The 19,133-nt window shown below is 31.8% G+C and overlaps 1 protein-coding gene across 1 annotated transcript; it reads right to left on the bottom strand.

The window, feature by feature from the left end:
- Positions 1-920: 920 nt before the first annotated feature.
- Positions 921-19,053, bottom strand: Nup214 (nuclear pore complex protein Nup214). The gene is made up of 22 exons (XM_074125381.1): positions 18,896-19,053; positions 18,644-18,782; positions 18,354-18,562; positions 18,083-18,267; positions 17,193-17,401; positions 16,972-17,089; positions 16,708-16,895; positions 16,226-16,392; positions 15,744-15,859; positions 15,529-15,671; positions 15,052-15,449; positions 14,871-14,973; positions 14,328-14,461; positions 11,174-11,358; positions 10,822-10,977; positions 9,790-9,969; positions 4,179-6,782; positions 4,006-4,109; positions 3,091-3,210; positions 2,664-2,795; positions 2,155-2,332; positions 921-1,031 (listed from the first exon to the last, which is right to left on the bottom strand). The coding sequence occupies exons 1-22, from the start codon at positions 18,926-18,928 to the stop codon at positions 1,004-1,006; spliced, it is 5,829 nt and encodes a 1,942-aa protein (XP_073981482.1). The 5' UTR covers positions 18,929-19,053; the 3' UTR covers positions 921-1,003.
- Positions 19,054-19,133: the final 80 nt, after the last annotated feature.

The following is a 19,133-nucleotide window of genomic DNA, read 5'->3' on the forward strand; positions in this document are numbered from 1 at the left end:
AAACCACTTTTTCGGATCTAAGGGATCTCAAAACACGATATCAAAAATTTGTACGTTCTTAATTCTTCATTTACCGTAAGGAAAAGTAAATGAAAGTAAAAATATCTAAATTCTTATTCGACTATAACTCACCATTCTCAAGGTTACAACGCACAAGTTTTGGTCAAACTCTGAAGGTTTAAGTCTTATTTAATTCTTATCACTTGGAATCTACAAACCCTTCTTTTAGAAGTATCTTTTTATCAAATATCCGGGAAAGATGTTTCCAGTAAATGTTTTAGTTACGTGTTTTTGAAATCACTAAAAAAAGTTCATATAAAGGCGGAGCCTTTTGCGAGGCAATTATAAAGTGCAGGAAAGGCTGTTCGGTAAAGTGGCATTTCCAACAACCGACTACCATCAAATTTGGGAATTCAACTCAGATTTGGTTCTGATTAATATTTATACAGAGAAAAAGCCAGTACAATAAACAGTATCAGCACATTAGAGAAAATCTTTACCATTTCTTTCAACCTGAACTGATCTTAATTAAATTTTCCAGAAAAAAAAATAAAAGTTATAGTAATTAATTAGCACACTAACTAAAGAAAATCGTAGGAGCCACTTTCGAGGAGTCCTTGGAAAAACGAAAAATCTATTATAGAAAGTGACAATTCAGGTAGACCTAGATTGATCAAAATCTCACTATGGCTTCCTCTGTCAAAACGTAGGCGTAAATACGGAGTTGTTGTTCTTTATTTTGACAGAATCCCTCGCTAGCTCAATCCTAAATATTAATAGTTTACGATCACTAAAAGAAATGCAAATTCATATTTGGTAGGCTTTTTAGCGTAACTATTAAAAATTGCTAAAAGTAACTATTATAAAAAACTATTTACTAATATGAAGGACGCCTTATAAAAAAGAAGAAGTATAAAGCCTTATTAGTAAATTCACGAATATATTTTACAAATAAAAAGTACAAAATTTAATTTTACATTATATCACACCCTCATGGTACTCTTCATCTCCAGGTACTAAATGAGCTGCCCCTGCAAAATAAAAATTATATATATATATATATATATGTGTGTGTGTGTGTGTGACACACATAAACTCTACTCATTAAGAATTACTAACACCTCTCTTAGAAATGTCAATGTTATAGGAGGAGGGAATCTATCATCTCTCACATACATCCAAGAGATGAGGTAGGTAGTATACTCCACAAAGGCGAAGTGAATATTTTAAATTCATAAAATATAAAAATGTAAAAATAAAATAAGTAACTAGTTGAAATCATACTTGTCAGCGCTACCATTAAACAGGAAAGAAATAGGATTTCTATTTTTGAGTAATTCGGTAATAAAACTTCCGGACCAAGTATTTGGAAATTCGTTTCCATAAAAAATGACGGTAAATAATACGCTGATTGAAATGAATGTTTTTAACGCTTAATTCTAATTCGAGAAATAGCATAAAACAAAATTCTATTGTATAAAATTGCGCTTCTGACTAACCGATTATCGTCCATAATTTGGAATCCTAGTGAAGCTCTTAAAATTAATTGATTTTATAAAGATCGCGGAACGGAAACTTATTCTTAAGCATCGTTACAGAAAGAAGCATAAGCTCTTCTTTGAACAACCAAAATAATGAAAGATTTTCCTTGGATAGAGTTTCAGGTAAAAGTGAGAGGCCTCTAGAGATTGAAGTTTGATAAAATTATTAAAGACTATTATCAAAAAGAAAAAAACGGAAAAGATCGCTAAAATAAAGTTTGATTTTTCAATTGACAAATTTTGGCCAAAACCTTAGGAAGATTTCGTAGTAGTATCGATATGAAATAAAAAGTCTACGCTTTTCTGATTTTTTTTGTTTTTGAGATATTCTTTTAAAACAAACACAAACCACAAGTTAAAACTTTTTTTGCGTCCAGAGTACGTTAAGAACTAGAGAGAAATGCCAACAATAAATACCAGGAATGAGATGGAGATAGCCGACTAGCTGACAACCCTCATGGAATCTAATTTCTTCTTCCTATTTGTATCATAAAAATTATGATCAATACAGTTCTTATCTGGAGAGTGAAGCCAATCTTGTCTTAGAATTTCGTAAGTAACGTAAAACGTCTACATTATATAAATTTTTTATAGGATGTTTTTGAATACATACCCGAAAGATGTATTTGGAAATGAATTAGTCGGCTGCTGGGGCGAACTCATACCAAATGGTTGATTTGCATTGAAAGTTGGCTGCCCTTGGGCCAAATTTCCGAAAGTTAAAGTGTTTTGGCCAGCAAGATTTTCAAATGTAGGTGACTGCTGGGTGGGTGAGCCAAATGCACCACTGGCTTAAAGAAAAAACAAAAAAAGTTTAAAATACACTAGTTTATAAAAAATATCTTTATGAAAGTAGCAGCTCCAAATAATTATCATTAGATATAAAATATAGGACATAATTTCTTCTAAAAATAATATTATTTCATTATGTAAGTATTTTCGAACTATTTCACCATTTCTTTACAACACATCGTTATTAATAATTATAGCTGAAAGCCTGTATCAGTCTTAAATTATATATCTAAAATCATAGATTATCTTGTGAGATCATCTTGTATTCGGGAAAGGGTTGGATTAATTTTTCTAATCTTTTAATTTAAGGAACCATATAAAAATCATTACCAGGTGAAGGAGAACCGAACACTTTATTTGGAGATCCGAAGGTTGCTGAACCACCAAAAGTGGGTGCTGAAGTTGCTGTTCCAAAACTACTTTGCCCTCCAAACACAGGTGAGCCAGCAGCTCCAAAAGTTTCTGAAATTTTAAATTAATTTGTTTTTGTTAAAAAAGAATTTAAACATTTTAATGAATAAAAAATAATTGGAAACACATTAATTAAAAATTTGCTAGCGATAATTACTCTTTCGCTATATCTTTTGTTTAAGATTGCAATCCATTTGCAAATTTTTTAGCGATAAACAAAGTAAGCAGAAATGTATAAAGCAGAATGAGTACGATACGAAAAATCGTAAGTGAACGATTTTTTTCCCCCTAAATTTGTATGATTACTTAATTAAAATAAATAAATCATATATTAAAAGATAATTACTCGCTGCACTTTGGAAATTCGGGGGAGCGCCAAATCCTGACTGTGCCACACTTTGATTCCCTGCACTAAAGGAACCTCCACTAGGACTTCCAGAATTAAACAAGCTACCGCCACTCGGCCCTTTATTAAAAAAAAATTGATGGTATGAATGAATTATCAAATAGTTAATTGTAATTAATGCTGAAATTCAAGATGTTGGATTTTACAATTCAAAAATCATCTAGATCTAGCTGGGATTTCGCTTCATGCTAGTAAAACAGAAAAAAGGGACAATAAAATCAACAATATAAACTTACAAATTTGTTTTTATTCATACGATCATTTGGCAAATTTTATCTAATTATAACTTTATTCTCAGAAAAGTTAATATGACCCTTCATTCGTTAAAAACATTCACAATTATAATAAATGATGTAGTTAAGCAACAAAGTGACTTCATGTCAACGTAATTACATGCTATCCCTAACCTTCTTTGTTGTAATTCAGACTTTAATCTCTATTTCTTTCTCTTTTTTAACAAATTTCCGTAGGACGTAGCTAGTTGTGAGGTTTCTGAAACTTTTTGTTATTTTTTTCTAGAATAGTAGCAAGATAAATACTTCTGTAACATGTTACTTCGTTTAATATTCAGTTTATTTCTTTTAATTATTTTTAGTGATCCATCTTTCAAACCCGTTTTGCTTTTTGTTTTTGTGTCTTGATTCCCCCTTTTAAAAAAATCTTTCCTGCATCACTTTCAAACATTCAGTTAAACATACGTACATAAGTAGTAATGGAGTAATGTAATCAGTGCACCACTAAATTATCGTTTCATTTAGTAATTATAAGAAACAATTTTAGATGTGCACCACCAGCCGGCTGCGCTATATATAAAGATTCTTAATGATTCTACACGAATTAAAATTGGATAAATACCTGTTGGGGTCTGAAATAAATTAGTTTGTTGCTGCTGGGGCGATCCAAATGTTGAAGCATTACCAAACAATGATCCTCCACTTGTTCCAAAAGTTCCTGGCGAGCTGCAATAAGAAAATTTGAAATAAAAGTTTGAACATTAATATCAAAATACCAATAGCTGAGCTCCTTACCTTGTAGTCTGACCAAATAGGCCTCCACTTTGACCAAACAATGGTTTGCTCTCAAATGAACGATTTCCACCAAATATTGACGCAGAGGTAGTGACTGTAGTAGGTTTTTGGCCAAATGAAATGTTACTGAATACATTAGTTACACTCGATGTAGGGGAACAAATTGGCTTTCCAAAAAATGTATTAGCACTTGTTGCTGCAGGAGAGGTAAAAGATGAAGGAGCTGAAGGTGTACCAAATGCGGAAGTAGTTGGAGAGCTTCCGAAAAAAGTAGATGATGGCAAGGCTGCAGCAGCTGCACCGAATACGGAAGCATTAGTTGTTGTAGCTCCAAAAGTCGCAGGAGTTCCAAACATTGAAACTGTTGTGGTTTTTGTAGTAGGACTTCCAAAAACAGAAACAGAAGTTGTAGAAAAAATGGATGAGGTAGTTGTTGCTGAATTGCCACCGAAAGAAGGGGTAGTTCCTTGATTTCCAAAAAGTGGTGGCTTGGAAACAGTATTTCCAAAAATTGTATTACTTTCTGTTGCAGTGGCAGCTGCAAATCCAATGGTCGTTACGGTGTTCCCAAATGCTTTGGTTGATGCAGCAGCGGTGCTAGAAATCACATTATCAAATAAAGAAGCAGTTTGAGTAGTTTTTGCTCCGAATACCGAAGATCCAGAAGAACCAATTCCAAATGATGTTGGTGCTGCAGATGTTTCTTTCTCCGCGAGAGAAGTTGACAAATCAGTTGTAATAACAGGAGCTGCCACTGCGAGTGCGGTAGGTACAATACTTGCAGGCGAAGTAATAATTGAACTGGAAGTACTGGATTCCGGCGAGGTTAATACAAGAGAACTGCTAAATGCTAAGCTAACGGAAGGGGTGATGGTGACATTAGCAACAGTGGTGGTTGCTATTGGAACTAGAGTTGTCGCTGCTGAGGTAGTGGCTGTAGAAATAGTAGAACTACTTGTAACAGAATCTACTTTTGTCGAACTGGCACTAACAATCGTAGATGTTGTTGTTGCTGTAACTACTTGTTGAGGCTGCGTAGATGCAAAAATAGGACTACTTGACGATGTTGTTTTAAAAAGAGGTGGGGCACCTGTGACATTTATTTGCCCTGTTGAAATCTGGGCATTACCAAAAAGCGATTTCATAACATTCGGTTTTGTAAAAAAAGTAGATGTGGAAGGAGTGATTGGTGCAGACGTAGATATAATAGATTTAGAAGTTGTAGCAGTTGCGATAGGAGAACTCGTTGGTGTTGAACTTATCGAGGTAGTTGTAGCCGGACTTATTATTTGAGAAGAAACTGGTTTACCTCCAAATATAGATGTCGTCACTGACGTTGAATTAGTATTTACACTGTTCAAAGGGGCACCAAATATTAACTGAGCATTCGAATTTGTCGTAACTGCAGAATTAGTGTTAACATTGGAAAAAATTGAATTCTTGCTGAAGCTAAATGTCGATAAAGTATACTGTCCACCTGTATTGGAATTTCCGAAGATGCTAACTGCTGAGGTCGCAGGTTTTTCTGAAATATTGGAAGCAGCGGTAGAAGTAACGTTAAAAAGATTAGGTACCAGCGTAAAAGTAGTCGTCATAGCTTTATTTCTTTCTGGTGTAACATCCTTAAGCAAATCGGAGGTTGTTTCTTCACACTTCTTAATACTTTCCTTAGAACCAGCAACAATAACAGGCAAGACAGAATTTGTCGATACTTCGGTAACAGTAGCGGTGGTTGGAACTTTACCTGGAAGGTTTCCGCTGAAGGTTGGTGTTATTCCAGTTTTACTCGGTGAAGAAGTTGCTTTTAATGATAAATTAAAAGTATTTGGTATAATTAACGATGAAGAGATTACCTCTTTATTATACGAATTTGCAGTAGAATTAAGAGGTTTAACTATACTTTTAACATCTGAATCTTGTACATTACTATCTTTCGATGAAGATTCATTTACAGATGTACTTTGCTGCGGAAGTGTGGTTAAATCAGTTGCACCTCCGGTGCTCCTAAAAACTGAAACAGGCTGTTTTAAATTCGCAGCAAAAGGAAGATAATCATTTGGATTGACTTGTTTAATTTCATTTTGATTTACAGTTTTACTTTCAAGTTTTTCTACTGAACAAGGAGGTAGTTTCTCAGGAGCAGTAACTGGCTCAGTTTTAGGCTGAAACGTTGGTACAAACTCAGCAGTTTTTATTTCTAAATTGTTCGTAATTTTTTCAGAAACAGTTTCCCTTTCAAAAGTGATAGGCGCTTGGTCAGTAATTGTAAATATACTTTTAGTTTGGGCACTTGGATTCTGAATTGAAACATTAACAATTTGTGACATCTTTAGTGCAGATGATGTGGTTTGTACTTTTTTGGTGAATTTTGAAAGATCAATTTGACCGCTCGGTCTTTTTGGTGATTTGGCATTAATTACAACATGATTTTTATGCCATTTATGTAGTAAGTATTCCTTTTTTGCGCTAAGATATTTTTGTGCACTGTTCATTAATATATATTTCTCTGCGGTACTTTTAAGCGATTTTGCTTGAGCATCCTCAATCTGATCCAATTTTGACATAAGCAATTTATCTGCTAGTTTATCTAATTCTGTATCAGAGCTAAAAAAAAAAAAAAAAAATTTGAAAAAATATATTAGATAAATAATTATGTTTAGTTTTATTAAATTTAAATTTATAAGTAAAAAAAAAGGGGCAGAAACGTCTCTCAAGAACAATATTAAGGGAGTTATTGTACAAGAGACAATAAGAAAAACAAAATTGTAACTAGGAAACACACTAATTTTTTAATTAAAACTTTTAAGTTTCATTAAAATAATACAGACGGTAAAAATATATCACTTTTTCACCTTTATCGACAGCTAGAACAACATAGAAATAAAACAACAAACAATGAAACTAGCTTATGTCACCGAAACAAGTAGGTACTGATATAATGTGTAAAAAATTAATGAATTGGTTCCTCAAAAAAAATAAAGATTTTCGGAATTTTTCCTCTAAAGTGTATGACAAAAATTTTGTACCGGCATGCACCAAAGTAAAAAACCAGGTAACAAAATTAAAGGTAATAAAAAAAGATAAGGTAACAAAATTTATCTTTTAATTTATAATGCAGATAATTACCATGTTACCAATTTATTTTAAACGTCAATAAACATGTCTAGATATGATCTGTAAATTAGAATTCAACTATAAGCTGTAAAAAGAACTTTTGTAAAAGTACAATAAATGTTGAATGATAATCAAACATTAGAACTTTCACTTGAAAAAAATAATAATAAAGGAAGATATAATCAAGATATATGGATTAAAAAGGCCGGGCACTGGGTTCGTGTCCAACTGGCCTCTTTCTTACTGAAAGTGATGGTCACTGTTGACTGTACGACAGAACTATTTTTGCAGGACAGCAGTGTAGTGACAAGGGTTAGGAAGCTAATAAACCTAATGTTTAGGAGCCTTTCACCTAATTCAAAAATATTATAATTAAAAACATGAAATAATAATGGGAAGAATGTAAAATAATAATATTACATAATGATAATTAGCTAAGATGATTTTTTTGGGGTATTTCTTGACTTGCTGTTTATTGTTTATACAATATTTCGTTACAAATTATTATTTCACTTATAGGTTAAGTTTATTCAATTTAAATTGTTGATTTTAATTGAGTTAAATTTAATGCGAGAGAAAAAAATTTGATAGCAATTTTTACTTTCTTTACAAGAAAAGGTAAAAATTTCAAAATCCAATTACAAAATATCCGTTTTTTGATTCTCTGAGAAACAAAAATTGAGTTTGATTCTGTGGAGAGTATGTTCATCATAAATCACAAACGAAAAATCGCGAAGAGTTCAAATTCAATATTTGTTATTGGTTGTCAAAATTGCAGCCGACAATAAACTTTTGACTATTACCCAATCATAACTGCCACTTTCATTAGTGATTTTTCACATTTTTGGGTGTTTTATCAGAATACCGATATAAATTGATTTTATTTAAACTTGTTAAATTAAATACTTACACATAGATCTATATTTTTTACGAAACGTAAGTAAGACTTATTTGGTAAAACTTTTTAAGGATTTTGATTTTAAAGATGTCCTATGGAAGAGGTTTCTATAATTTAAACATTTTACTACATAATAGAAAAACTGATGTCTTTTTAGTACAAAATAAAAGCTTCTAAAGAATGTATTTATATAAACTCCTCAGAACTAAATTTTAATTATATAACAAACAAAAAAATAGAAATAATTAAATAAAAATAGATGTTGCTGTTAGATTAGAAAAAATAAATCAATTAGTTTCTAAATGTTCTAAATAAAATCACAATATGAAATTCTAACAGAAAAACAGTTAGGAAAATTAAATTATTTATACATCTAAAACAATAAAAAATAATATACATTTTTTACAAAAAATACAAAAATAAAATAAAATAAATTTTGAATGGTCTGCAGACTTAAAAAAAAATGCGTAAACTGTAGTAATAATTCAGGAAACTTATATATATATATTTCAAGAAATATTTGGTAATTTTTTACCAGAACTAAACGCGAAAAGTTTAAAATAAATGTTAATTTCAGCTCATGAAAAATGATATCAAGGAAAGTCAATTTAATTTAAAAAAGAAAAAAAAAAAGGTATCGTTCAAAGAGGAATCCAAAGTCTATTTTAATGACACTGATATGACAGATAATTCGATTATGTCTAATGAGAACAAGCAACATCTACAAGTATCAGATCGAAAGATCATGGAAAGAATAATAGATTCTTATAAAAACAAACATAATTTTGAACCGGAACCAAATATAAAAAAAAAATAGGAAGCTAATTGTCCTGTAATTTACATTCACAAATAGCAGTCCGCAAATGTAATCCATCTTAACTTGAAATTATTACTTTCTTTTAGTTTCATAATACATTTCAATCAAATTATAATTTATAATGTAACATAAAATTATTGCTGTCGTTTTTATATATCTATATATTTTTATACATCCTAAATACTGATAAATCTATTCAGTAAAGTGACACTTTCGATCAAACGATTTTTTTTTTTAATCTGAAAATTAATTACCACATGTGATTCTTATTGTATGGATGGCAAAACTGTAAAATTAATATTATTGCACTTTTAAGGGTAATCTGACCATCCCTCTCTCCCAAAAAAGCCCTTACACCAAATACAAAAAATTTAAAGTGGTACATCCGGTTGTCGATTTGGAACAAAATCTTATTGAGGATCCTCTGTTAGCTACTATGCTAAATATAAAGTTTTAACTTCCTGCGAATTATTTTATGAAATAGATGGATTCTTGCAAGCGCCCTACCCAGAGAGAGAGAGAGAGAGAGAGAGAGAGAGAGAGAGAGAGAGAGAGAGAGAGAGAGAGAGAGAGAGAGAGAGAGAGACCAATTTGTAAAAACACCTTTTTGGATACAAAGGGTTCTCAAAAACGAAATTTTCACGATTACAATCCCTTCTTTTGGTGAAGTAAGAGAAAATAAAAAATTTAAGTTAATGAATAGAAAGAAAATAGCTCTGGATAACGATATTTTCTAAACTAACAAACTCTTGCAGGATAATGATAATAATAATTTCGCTCACCTTGATTTTAATGTTGTCGAAGAAAAATCACTTAGCTGTGGAATTTTTCTTGAAAATGACTTTAATTTATCTTTTAATCTCACTTCAAGTTCAGTGACGCGCACTTTCTGAGCAGCCAAAATATAATTTTCAGCCACAATTGTCTGATATATTGCTTCCATATTTGGCAACTCCAGAGATCTGCCACAAAAAAAAAAACTTTGTATTTATTTCTGTTCAATGGTTAATTTTTCTTTTCAACTGAACAACTACCTAACTTCTGGAGTGGCATAGTTTAGCATAATTTTTATCACAAAACATTAATATCAAACCAAGAGTAAAAAAAAAATAGATTTTATAAATTTAAAGAATGAAGGAGTAAAATTTATAATTGAGCGCAACAGATAATAGAGAGACAAGAAATTATTAAAAATATAACGGTTTACATAAAGAGCTATGTTCGATTCTATAAAGGGTATAAAATCTATCCCACTTTAATTTAAAAATATGTACCCATTAGGAAACTTATCTTAACATAGTGACAATAGTCTCCAACAGATAATAAACCAATTTAATCATTTAAGTCACACGCCGTAAATTTTCAAAACAATAGAAAACATGTACACACAGATAAATTCATTATAACAGTCGAAGGAGATTATTGGGAGAAACCTCGCTAATGGCAAACATTCAGGCATACTTGCCTAAAGAAGTTGACATAATCTGACTAAGAGTGAACACCGATTGCTGAGAGGGCATTATAACCTTAGGAACTCCAATAACCTGATGAGTCTGGTCGACATTGGTTTGGCTTGGCCGATAAAAAGCACCGATTTACAATCTCTGCCACTACGAGGGCATGGAAACAGCAAGATCCCTCGATTGGAATCATCTGCGGGGAAATCTTGGGTGTGACACTTGGTTGTCTCCTTTCCTTTTTTTAGCGTTTGTTTGAGGAGAGTACAACTCTTAACTGTATCAATCATAGACCAACAATAAATGAACATGTAAACATTATATAGTAAACACTGAAGACAGAGAAGGTTAACTTACTTCACAGGTTTTCCTTTATGCTGGGCCCAAAGAGCATCCAATTGAATATTTGCTTGTTTAATCTGAGTTTCCAAATAATAAATATATTGTTCAATGTTATTTATATGTTTTTTTGTTATAGGATCTAAATCCTGTGATTCCATTAAATCCATGTATCTGTAAATAGAATAATGAAATAACGTAGGATCCAAAGTGTTTTTAACTCAAAAAAAGGGTTTTTTGAAACTTGGAATTTATTCTAAAAAGATATTAACTTTAATACCACACGTTAATGGTAAGAAACGGGAAATTTCTAAAAGGAACGTTGTTGCTTTCTATTTTCTATTTCTTTTAAGCACAAAAAAATACTTACTTCGGATTATTAATCTGTTTCTGTTTTGTTTTTACATTTTCTAACCATGAAAACATCTCAACTACACTGCTGACTAATGCGCTCACTTCCGCTTCTTGAGCGACTGTAGTCTCTTTTACATCTTTTTCAAATACTTTTAAATCATTTATTTTTCCAACAAGTTCATTTATTTCTTCATGTGCAACCTGTAAATAAAAGAGAATTTATTTAAACATAACTTCGGTTAATTGGATTTTAATCACAATGACGAACACTTACAGATTACATTCAAAATTTGAACAAAATAGAATCAATCATTTTTCTGCAGTTTAATAAAGAATATTCGAGTTATTTTGAATTAATTGTAATTAAAACGGTAGGCAGATACAATATTATGGCAGTCAGTTTATGCTTACTAATAACTTTTGCATACTTTTCTTAGTATAATTTAATTTTAATCCGGATACATTACTAATTTGAATAGTTTGATTGGCTGTACAATAAATTTTCTTTTCCTGGAAGTCGGCCTATACATAATTGTATACCTAATACACAAGTATACAAGTAAAATAGGCTAGGCCCTCTTTTGTCCGTGGTCTCGCTTTGTTCATATCACTGACATTCTTTCCCATCTCAAATTTTAAAAAAATTCTGATCGGACATTTTGCGTTTGCATCCTTCTCTTTCTTCTGTAAATTCAGTTTGTTGCCTCTAAATAGTTAAAGCCCAACTCCTTTAGTTTAATCATATTTTTCAATAATTACATTACAACTTTACTAGTGAACATAACTTTCTTGGCTATGCTCCTGTACTTTCTCTATTGTAAAGCTATTTTTCATTTTTTCTTCTACTTCAACATCCAAAATATCTTTTAAAAAAGTTGCTAAATTTTAGACGTTTTCTTCTCTCCCAAAACCTATAACATTAAATGATTTCTCCTCATTTGGTATTTCATTGCTTCTACTAACCTTTCACATTTTCTCATTTCCTACTTTCAGCTTTAATTTCAAACTTCAAATTCTAATTCTCCTCCTTTAACTACTTATTCTGTTTTAAGAAATCTGGTTCAAACAGTTTTAACTCCTGTTCATCTGTCAACATCGGGAATTGTTACATAAACTCCACCCCTCCAAATTCTTTACTTAATTCTTCTTTATTTTTTTTCTCGCTCTCTAGACTAGTTATTTATTTGTAGAGTAATTTTCTAATCTAAGTATTTTACAAATTGTTAAAACTTCTGGGTTAAGTGACTTCCTTTTGGTATTACTTTTTACTTTTTGAGAGTCGTGTAACCTATAGACTAAAAGCAACCTTAATTTGATTTTTGCATAATTGTTTGTTGTTGTAAAAAGTACCTTTTATTACTAAGAAGTTTTATTTGAATAAGAGATTTATTTATTTGCTATATGTAGAAATTGAATTGTTATTATAGAATTTAGTTGCCTGTACCTTAATCATATGTTATCATATAGGCTGCAATTAACCAAAATCCAAGAATATACAGTGGGTCAAAAAAGTATTCATACACTAAGTTTTTTTACTTTATCTACTGAACTTTTGTTTCTAGGATGACTATTTCTTCAGCACTGAAATCGAAGATAGTAACAATGAATTTAATGCTCTCATTTTCTTATATAAACATAAAGAATTGATTAAAAAGCCGAAAAATAATTTATTGTATGCAAAATAAATATTCATACAGCTGATGGTTTTGAATTTAAGCTTTATATTTTAGTTACTGGGAGGCTAGCGTCCAAATTGATATTAGGAAGCTCGAATTGGGATAAATACTGGCTCTTATTATCAGTTGATTGAGATGGGGCGAGAATCAGCCGAATTAAATTCCGTGATTAAAGATAAAATTGAGGCGCTACTTCAGCAAGGGTTAGTTATCGCCACATAGGGGGAGAACTTACATTATCTTATACGACTGTCCAGGATATAATTAAAGAGTTTAGGCAAGTTCTACTGATAACGCAAGACGTTCTGGGAGGCCGAGAAAAGTTTCTGTGAGAGGAACGCGCAATCTGGTGCGGCAAGTTTCCAATAATCCCATGATAAGTGCACGCCAACTCTTGGAAAGCCTCGCGTCAACTTCAGGGACCCTTGTTACGCCATAGACATCCGAAATCGCCAGTATGCAGCGGGCTACTAAAGTAGAACTGCAAGGAAGAAACCATTCATTATTGAAATCAATAGGATGAAGAGACTGGATTTCGCTCGTGAGTTTGCCAATAAGCCGCTGGAATTTTGGAAAAATATAATCTACTCTGATGAGAGCTAATTCAATATTTTTGGATCCGATGGACGAAATTTTGTTTGGAGAAGGCGTAATAGGGAACTTGAAAAAAAAACATAATAAAAACTGTACAGCAAGGAGGAGGCTGTGGGATGGTATGGAGCTGCATGAGTGCTGTAGGAGTAGGAGAACTTGTCGTCATCGATGGTACTCTTAACGCTGAAAGGTACGTGGACATGTTCCGCCATAATTTAAGCAAAAGTGCTGGTAAATTGGGGATCGAAAGCGCGTACTTCTTTCAACAGGATAACGATCCCTAACATACAGCCAAAAAAACGAAGGAATGGCTGCTTTATAATGCCCGGAAACAACTTGTCACCCCTCCACAGTCTCCGTACATAAACCCTATTGAAAATTTAAGGTCTTATTTGGGACGGAAAATTCAAAATTTGAAATGTTTTTCCAGAGAAGACCTCATAACCAATTTAACCAAGTCATGGAAAGAAATCACGTCTCAAGAGACACTAAACCTGGTGGAATCTGTGCCAAGGGGGCTTCAAGCAATAACAAATGCAAAGGGATTGCTTACAAATTATTAGGTCTTTAGTTTTGCGTTAATTATAACATTCAGACTGAGTGTATGTATACTTATTTTGTATACAGTAAATTATTTTTCGGCTTTTTAATCAATTCTTTATGTTTATATAAGAAAATGAGAGTATTAAATTTATTGTTACTATCTTCGATTTCAGTGCTGAAGAAATAGTCATCCTAGAAACAAAAGTTCAGTAGATAAAGTAAAAAACCTTAGTGTATGAATACTTTTTTGACCCACTGTACATTGCAAAACTTGATTAAGCTTAAACAATGAATTGCTCTCATGCAGCATTCAAAAGCAAAGCAATACTAAGGAAAATTTTAAAATCAAATACTAACCGAGAAATTAAGGCTACTTTTCAATTGTTCTAGATTAGCAATTTCCAGTTTTAATGCTGTTATTTCTTCTTTAATAGCTCCAATAAAATCTATTTCAACTACTGACTGCTCTTTTTCTTCATCACGTTTTGATGCTGCAAATGTTATATTAGAACAAAGTAGATACCTTTAATGTTTTAAGCAGTACAAGTTCGTCTAAGCAGTTTCGTTAAAATAATTTTAGGCATGTTTACTTGTATGAAATGTTTACTATGGCTAAATAACGTTTCTTAGACTGAAAATCAAGCAAGTTATATTTCAATTTTGTACAACGTTAAAATTTATAACCTTGTTTTTTTTTTTTGTTATTTAAGAATATTCCTAAAAAGTAATATTTAACTTCATTACTGCAAAACGAATTGTCAAAGAAGCAGATTCGTCTAACCGGAGTTAGATGTTGGGAAGGAGAGAAGACCTATACCAAACCTAATTAGGAATCTAGTAAGTAAAAAAAGTATTTCTAAATATGAAATTAAATTCGATGGAAAAAACTGCAATATTTACCTTGATTTAAAAAAGAAGCTTCGCTTTCCTTTGATTGAGGTGGTGTGCTTTCCGTTTGTTTAGACAATTCACCTTTGGTGGTCACCTCTTTATTCAAACTGGACTGTTCACACAACAAAATTATTATTTCACAGGGTATAGATGAACCTAAGTACAACGTAAATTAAGTTTACACAAGTACCTTTTCATTGGCGCCTGGCTTTGTAGATGGTACTGAAATTATTTGAGGAATAACTGAGTTATTGGCCTGCGACATGGAGGTTATTAAAAGTGCAGGTTTAGTATATTCCTGATTAATAGTTGCTGTCACAGTTGAGGAATTCATCGAAAATTGAGGAGCTATCGAATTTACAGTGTTTGGAAGTTGAAATATATTTAATCCTTTACAGCTAGATGATTGGTGCGCGTTCACGGACATATTTGTTTGTGACCCTGCCTTCTGCGATATATTCGCAAGTTGAAATGTTAAAGAAGATGAAATAGGAGTCTGTAGAGAATTAATTGGAGATGAGGTAGAAAATTTTGGTGTTGATAATGATGTCGGGGCAGACGAGTTTTCCATTGACATACATAGTCCACCTGAAAACCAACATAATGAGGTTTTGAAAGCCCTTTATTTTTGAATTTATAAATATAACTAAAACAAAAAAAAGTTTACTTGTTGCAGAAGCATTGCCAACGGCAGCATTGGGCGTCAAGGTTAAACTTTGTTTTTGCATATTTAAAGCTGCAAAAGGAGATTGTGAAGGCAAGTTAGAAGGTGGTAATTCTTTAATAGAGCTTGAAAAATCCGGTCCAAAACTGGAATGAAAGAACATTTTGCAAATACTTCAATGAATACAATAAACATACTAATATTAAAATTTTCCAAACCTCTCTAGTTTATAATTGGTTCCTTCATTCGCTTGGTTATTATCAGTAAATCGATTATTATCTGAATTAGTATGCTCTTGAACAGCATCAACCACTTTATCTCCGCTTGGTCCAATCTACAGTATAATATTTAATTACATTCATGAACTAACTTACTTCAAAATGATTAATTATAACTACGGCTTAAATACTGGCCTATGAAAGACCATATAAGAATTATCTTTTACTACAGAATAACTTTGTAGTTACCTTCCCAACTCATTAATTTGTTTTATATTTATTTAATACTATAAGTTTAAACTGTTCTCGTAGTGATAAAAGAACACCCATATTAAAAAAACATACTTTTCAATCTTGTTAACTACATTTTCCAAAATTGGAAGTACCAACAGTTGTCAACATCATCTGTTTCGTTTAAAATTAATTTCTTGAAATTGAAAAAAAAAATATTCAAATGATAGAAAAGGAAAAGGCATATTAACCTGTACTTCAGAAAATAAGTGAATTCCGGATTGGTCAGGCAGAAGTTGTGGTGCTTTACATAATGCGGGAGCATTCGGAAACAAATTTATTATATGATAAAAACAGAGTACTCCCTCTTGAGAATACATTAGTAAGAATGGCATTGGACCTATGACTCTGTTTTCTCCTATAACCAAACCAAACATTACAATAATAATGTATTTTGAACTTTTAAATGTTACAATCAGTGTTTAGATTAGAGGATGACAAGTTTAATTAAAACTTGTAAATAAGTGTTTGTACCATTGAAACATTAAATCTATATATAAGCATGTTATGCTTAAAAGCCTTTAAACCTAAATTCTCTACTCTAAAACTTACAGAAGTATAAGAGTGAAGTTATAATTATAACATTCTCTTGTATTAATTAAGATTTGATTGCTAGACTAAGATTCTTAACAGACTCATGAAGGATTAGTAATATTATCAACATGGAACTGACCTATTGGAATGGGCGCTTGGGGACTATAATCCACTGCCATTCCAGTTAGATAAACATCCCGATAATCCAAAGAAACAGGAAGCTGCGCTCTATTGGACCCATCCTGCAACCATTGCTCCCAAGAATCATCATTTTGACCAAGAACTACAACTTCTGTGCCGTTACTTGTACCTAATATAATAACATTCCTGAAAAATATAAAATTATTATGTACAACTTCCTGCTACTTCCATGAAAAAACTTGGACTGATTCAAAGATAATACCATAATTGCTGATGGATGAAATAATGTTCTGGTCGGTTACTTCCCAACCCATAGCAAATATCCTCATAATTAACGAAACTTTGAGATGCACTTTTTGGGACGTTTACAATAACCACCGCTGTTAAAATAGGATAAAATTAATTATTTTTAATAACACTTTGCTCAAGAACAACATGGTCAATTAAAAAATGGAAAACAATTATTTAAAACAAGAAAAGAACCTGGCCTTGAAGAAGTGTCCATTCGATCCTTAAACGCAGCAATAAATTGATAATTGGATAGCCAATGTACACTTACAACCATCGGTTGGTTATAAATTTGAGGAGGACGAAATGTTTTGACAGCTTTTAAATCTGGTTTGTATTGAGTTAAAGAGCCATTTTTTGCTCCAATCACTATTTGTTTTCCTTTAGGACTCCAGCAAAGGCAACTAAAATTAGAAGAGAATAGCAATCGAAGCTGAAAAAACAATTCTAATAGAATTTCAAATCATAACTCTTTGAGGCACACGATTTTAAAGAAAATAAAAGCCCTAGCTGCACAGAATTTCTTTTATTATAAAAAAATGGAAATAGACATTCATTTCCATTATTTTACATATGTAATCATCCCTCTCAAATAACCATTACTCTCGAAATAAGAAAAAAAGAAAAGAAAAAATTAATAACATTTCAATAGTCCTTTTTTAGTGTGGGACACTGGTATTGTATAATACCACTATGCAACTAATGCTTTATATGATATGTTCATTCAAACACAACTTTTTACCAAAACAAAGCGGAACTTTGCAGACAGTACAGCACTGTCCTTCAGCGCACTCTTCCTTGAAATGTTTAAGTTCCATGTTTTGACCCAATTTTTTATAAATATATAAATTAACAACAGCTGCAGCCAAATAATAGAACAGTATGCGGTGCCACCATTTTTTACTATCGATCAAGTTTATATTAAATAAAAAAATTATTTCACTTATTTTCGCATTTAGGTGCATAGCACTGCCAACTGAATAAACAACTTTAAATAACATATTAAGCAGTATGTATGAATAACTTCAACTTTTCGAGGTGGGTTAAAATATATCCCACCAAGCCACAAAGAGTTAAACACTTACGACGCCTGAGAATTTGGAGGTATATTAGAAATTGCAGTTGAGCTATCTTTAAATTCATAAACAAAAGCCGATCCATCAGACAGTACAGATCCAATTACATTAGGAGCCGCTGGATTCCACTGAAGATCAGTTACTACAATTCCAGGAGTGCTACTCATTCTTACTTCACATCTTGTTTTAATATTCTGCCAGAAACAATAAAGTACAGAATTAATTCAGTCATTTAAATAATTAGGCCACTTATTCAAAACAAAAACCAGTAATTACGCACTATACTTCCAAATGCTGTCACGCTGTATATTAATAATATAGGGCAGCTGTTAACGACAACAGCAACAGCAAGAAGTTCATTATCGCAATTAACAGCTATATGCGACGGAAGAACTCCCAAATTCAATTCTCTACGAGGAAAGGAAGTTATGTATCCTCGACTGTTAGTTCTCCGGTTTTGTATAGTAACGATGGCATTTGTTTGGAAACCTAGAGTCAATTCTGATTTATGTAAGTTAATGTTTCCTTAAGGAATTACAATGCTTTAATAATCCTAGGTTTAATACATACATGTTATTCCTGTTGGGATACCAACAAATATTAAGCCATATTTACTTGCTGTGGCTATTAAACTGCTTGGATTATCCAATTTTATGCTAAATTCTGAAGAAAATAGCCTCAATTGGCATAGAAGCTTGAACTGAAATTCCTAAATGGAATGTTAATAAAATGTCAGAGACAGTAAATAACTGGCATAAGAAATGTAAATGATGTTACAACATTTAACATCTTAATCCTATTCTCATAATGTAATGTACGAACCTGCACTTCTTTTTGGGCAGGTACTGTTGACATGTTGTCACACAATAACTTAGCTACTTCTTTCACAAAAAAGTTAGCTTTGAATACAAGCTAGCTTAACCCATCTCAATCCTAACTTAACTATAAGAATGCCAATAAGAACCTATGCAATTCAATTATCGATATTCCAAAATTAATCGATATTGGCAGGTAAAACAGAATAATGGTTAATTATTATTAATAACCTCACATAATTTAT

The sequence above is a fragment of the Rhodnius prolixus genome, unplaced genomic scaffold (genome assembly GCF_049639745.1).
Source record: "Rhodnius prolixus isolate KJV_2025 unplaced genomic scaffold, Rpr scaffold_3, whole genome shotgun sequence".
In the NCBI taxonomy this organism is placed as follows: Eukaryota; Metazoa; Arthropoda; class Insecta; order Hemiptera; family Reduviidae; genus Rhodnius; species Rhodnius prolixus.

Excerpts from the sequence above, each read along its gene's own strand:
- Nup214 (XM_074125381.1), bottom strand. The coding sequence starts at position 18,928 with ATGTCAACAGTACCTGCCCAAAAAGAAGTGCAG. Across the intron at positions 14,974-15,051 it reads AGCCAGGCGCCAATGAAAAG|TCCAGTTTGAATAAAGAGGT; the intron begins GTACTTGTGTAA and ends TTGTGTGAACAG. Across the intron at positions 10,978-11,173 it reads AAACAGATTAATAATCCGAA|ATACATGGATTTAATGGAAT; the intron begins GTAAGTATTTTT and ends TTCTATTTACAG.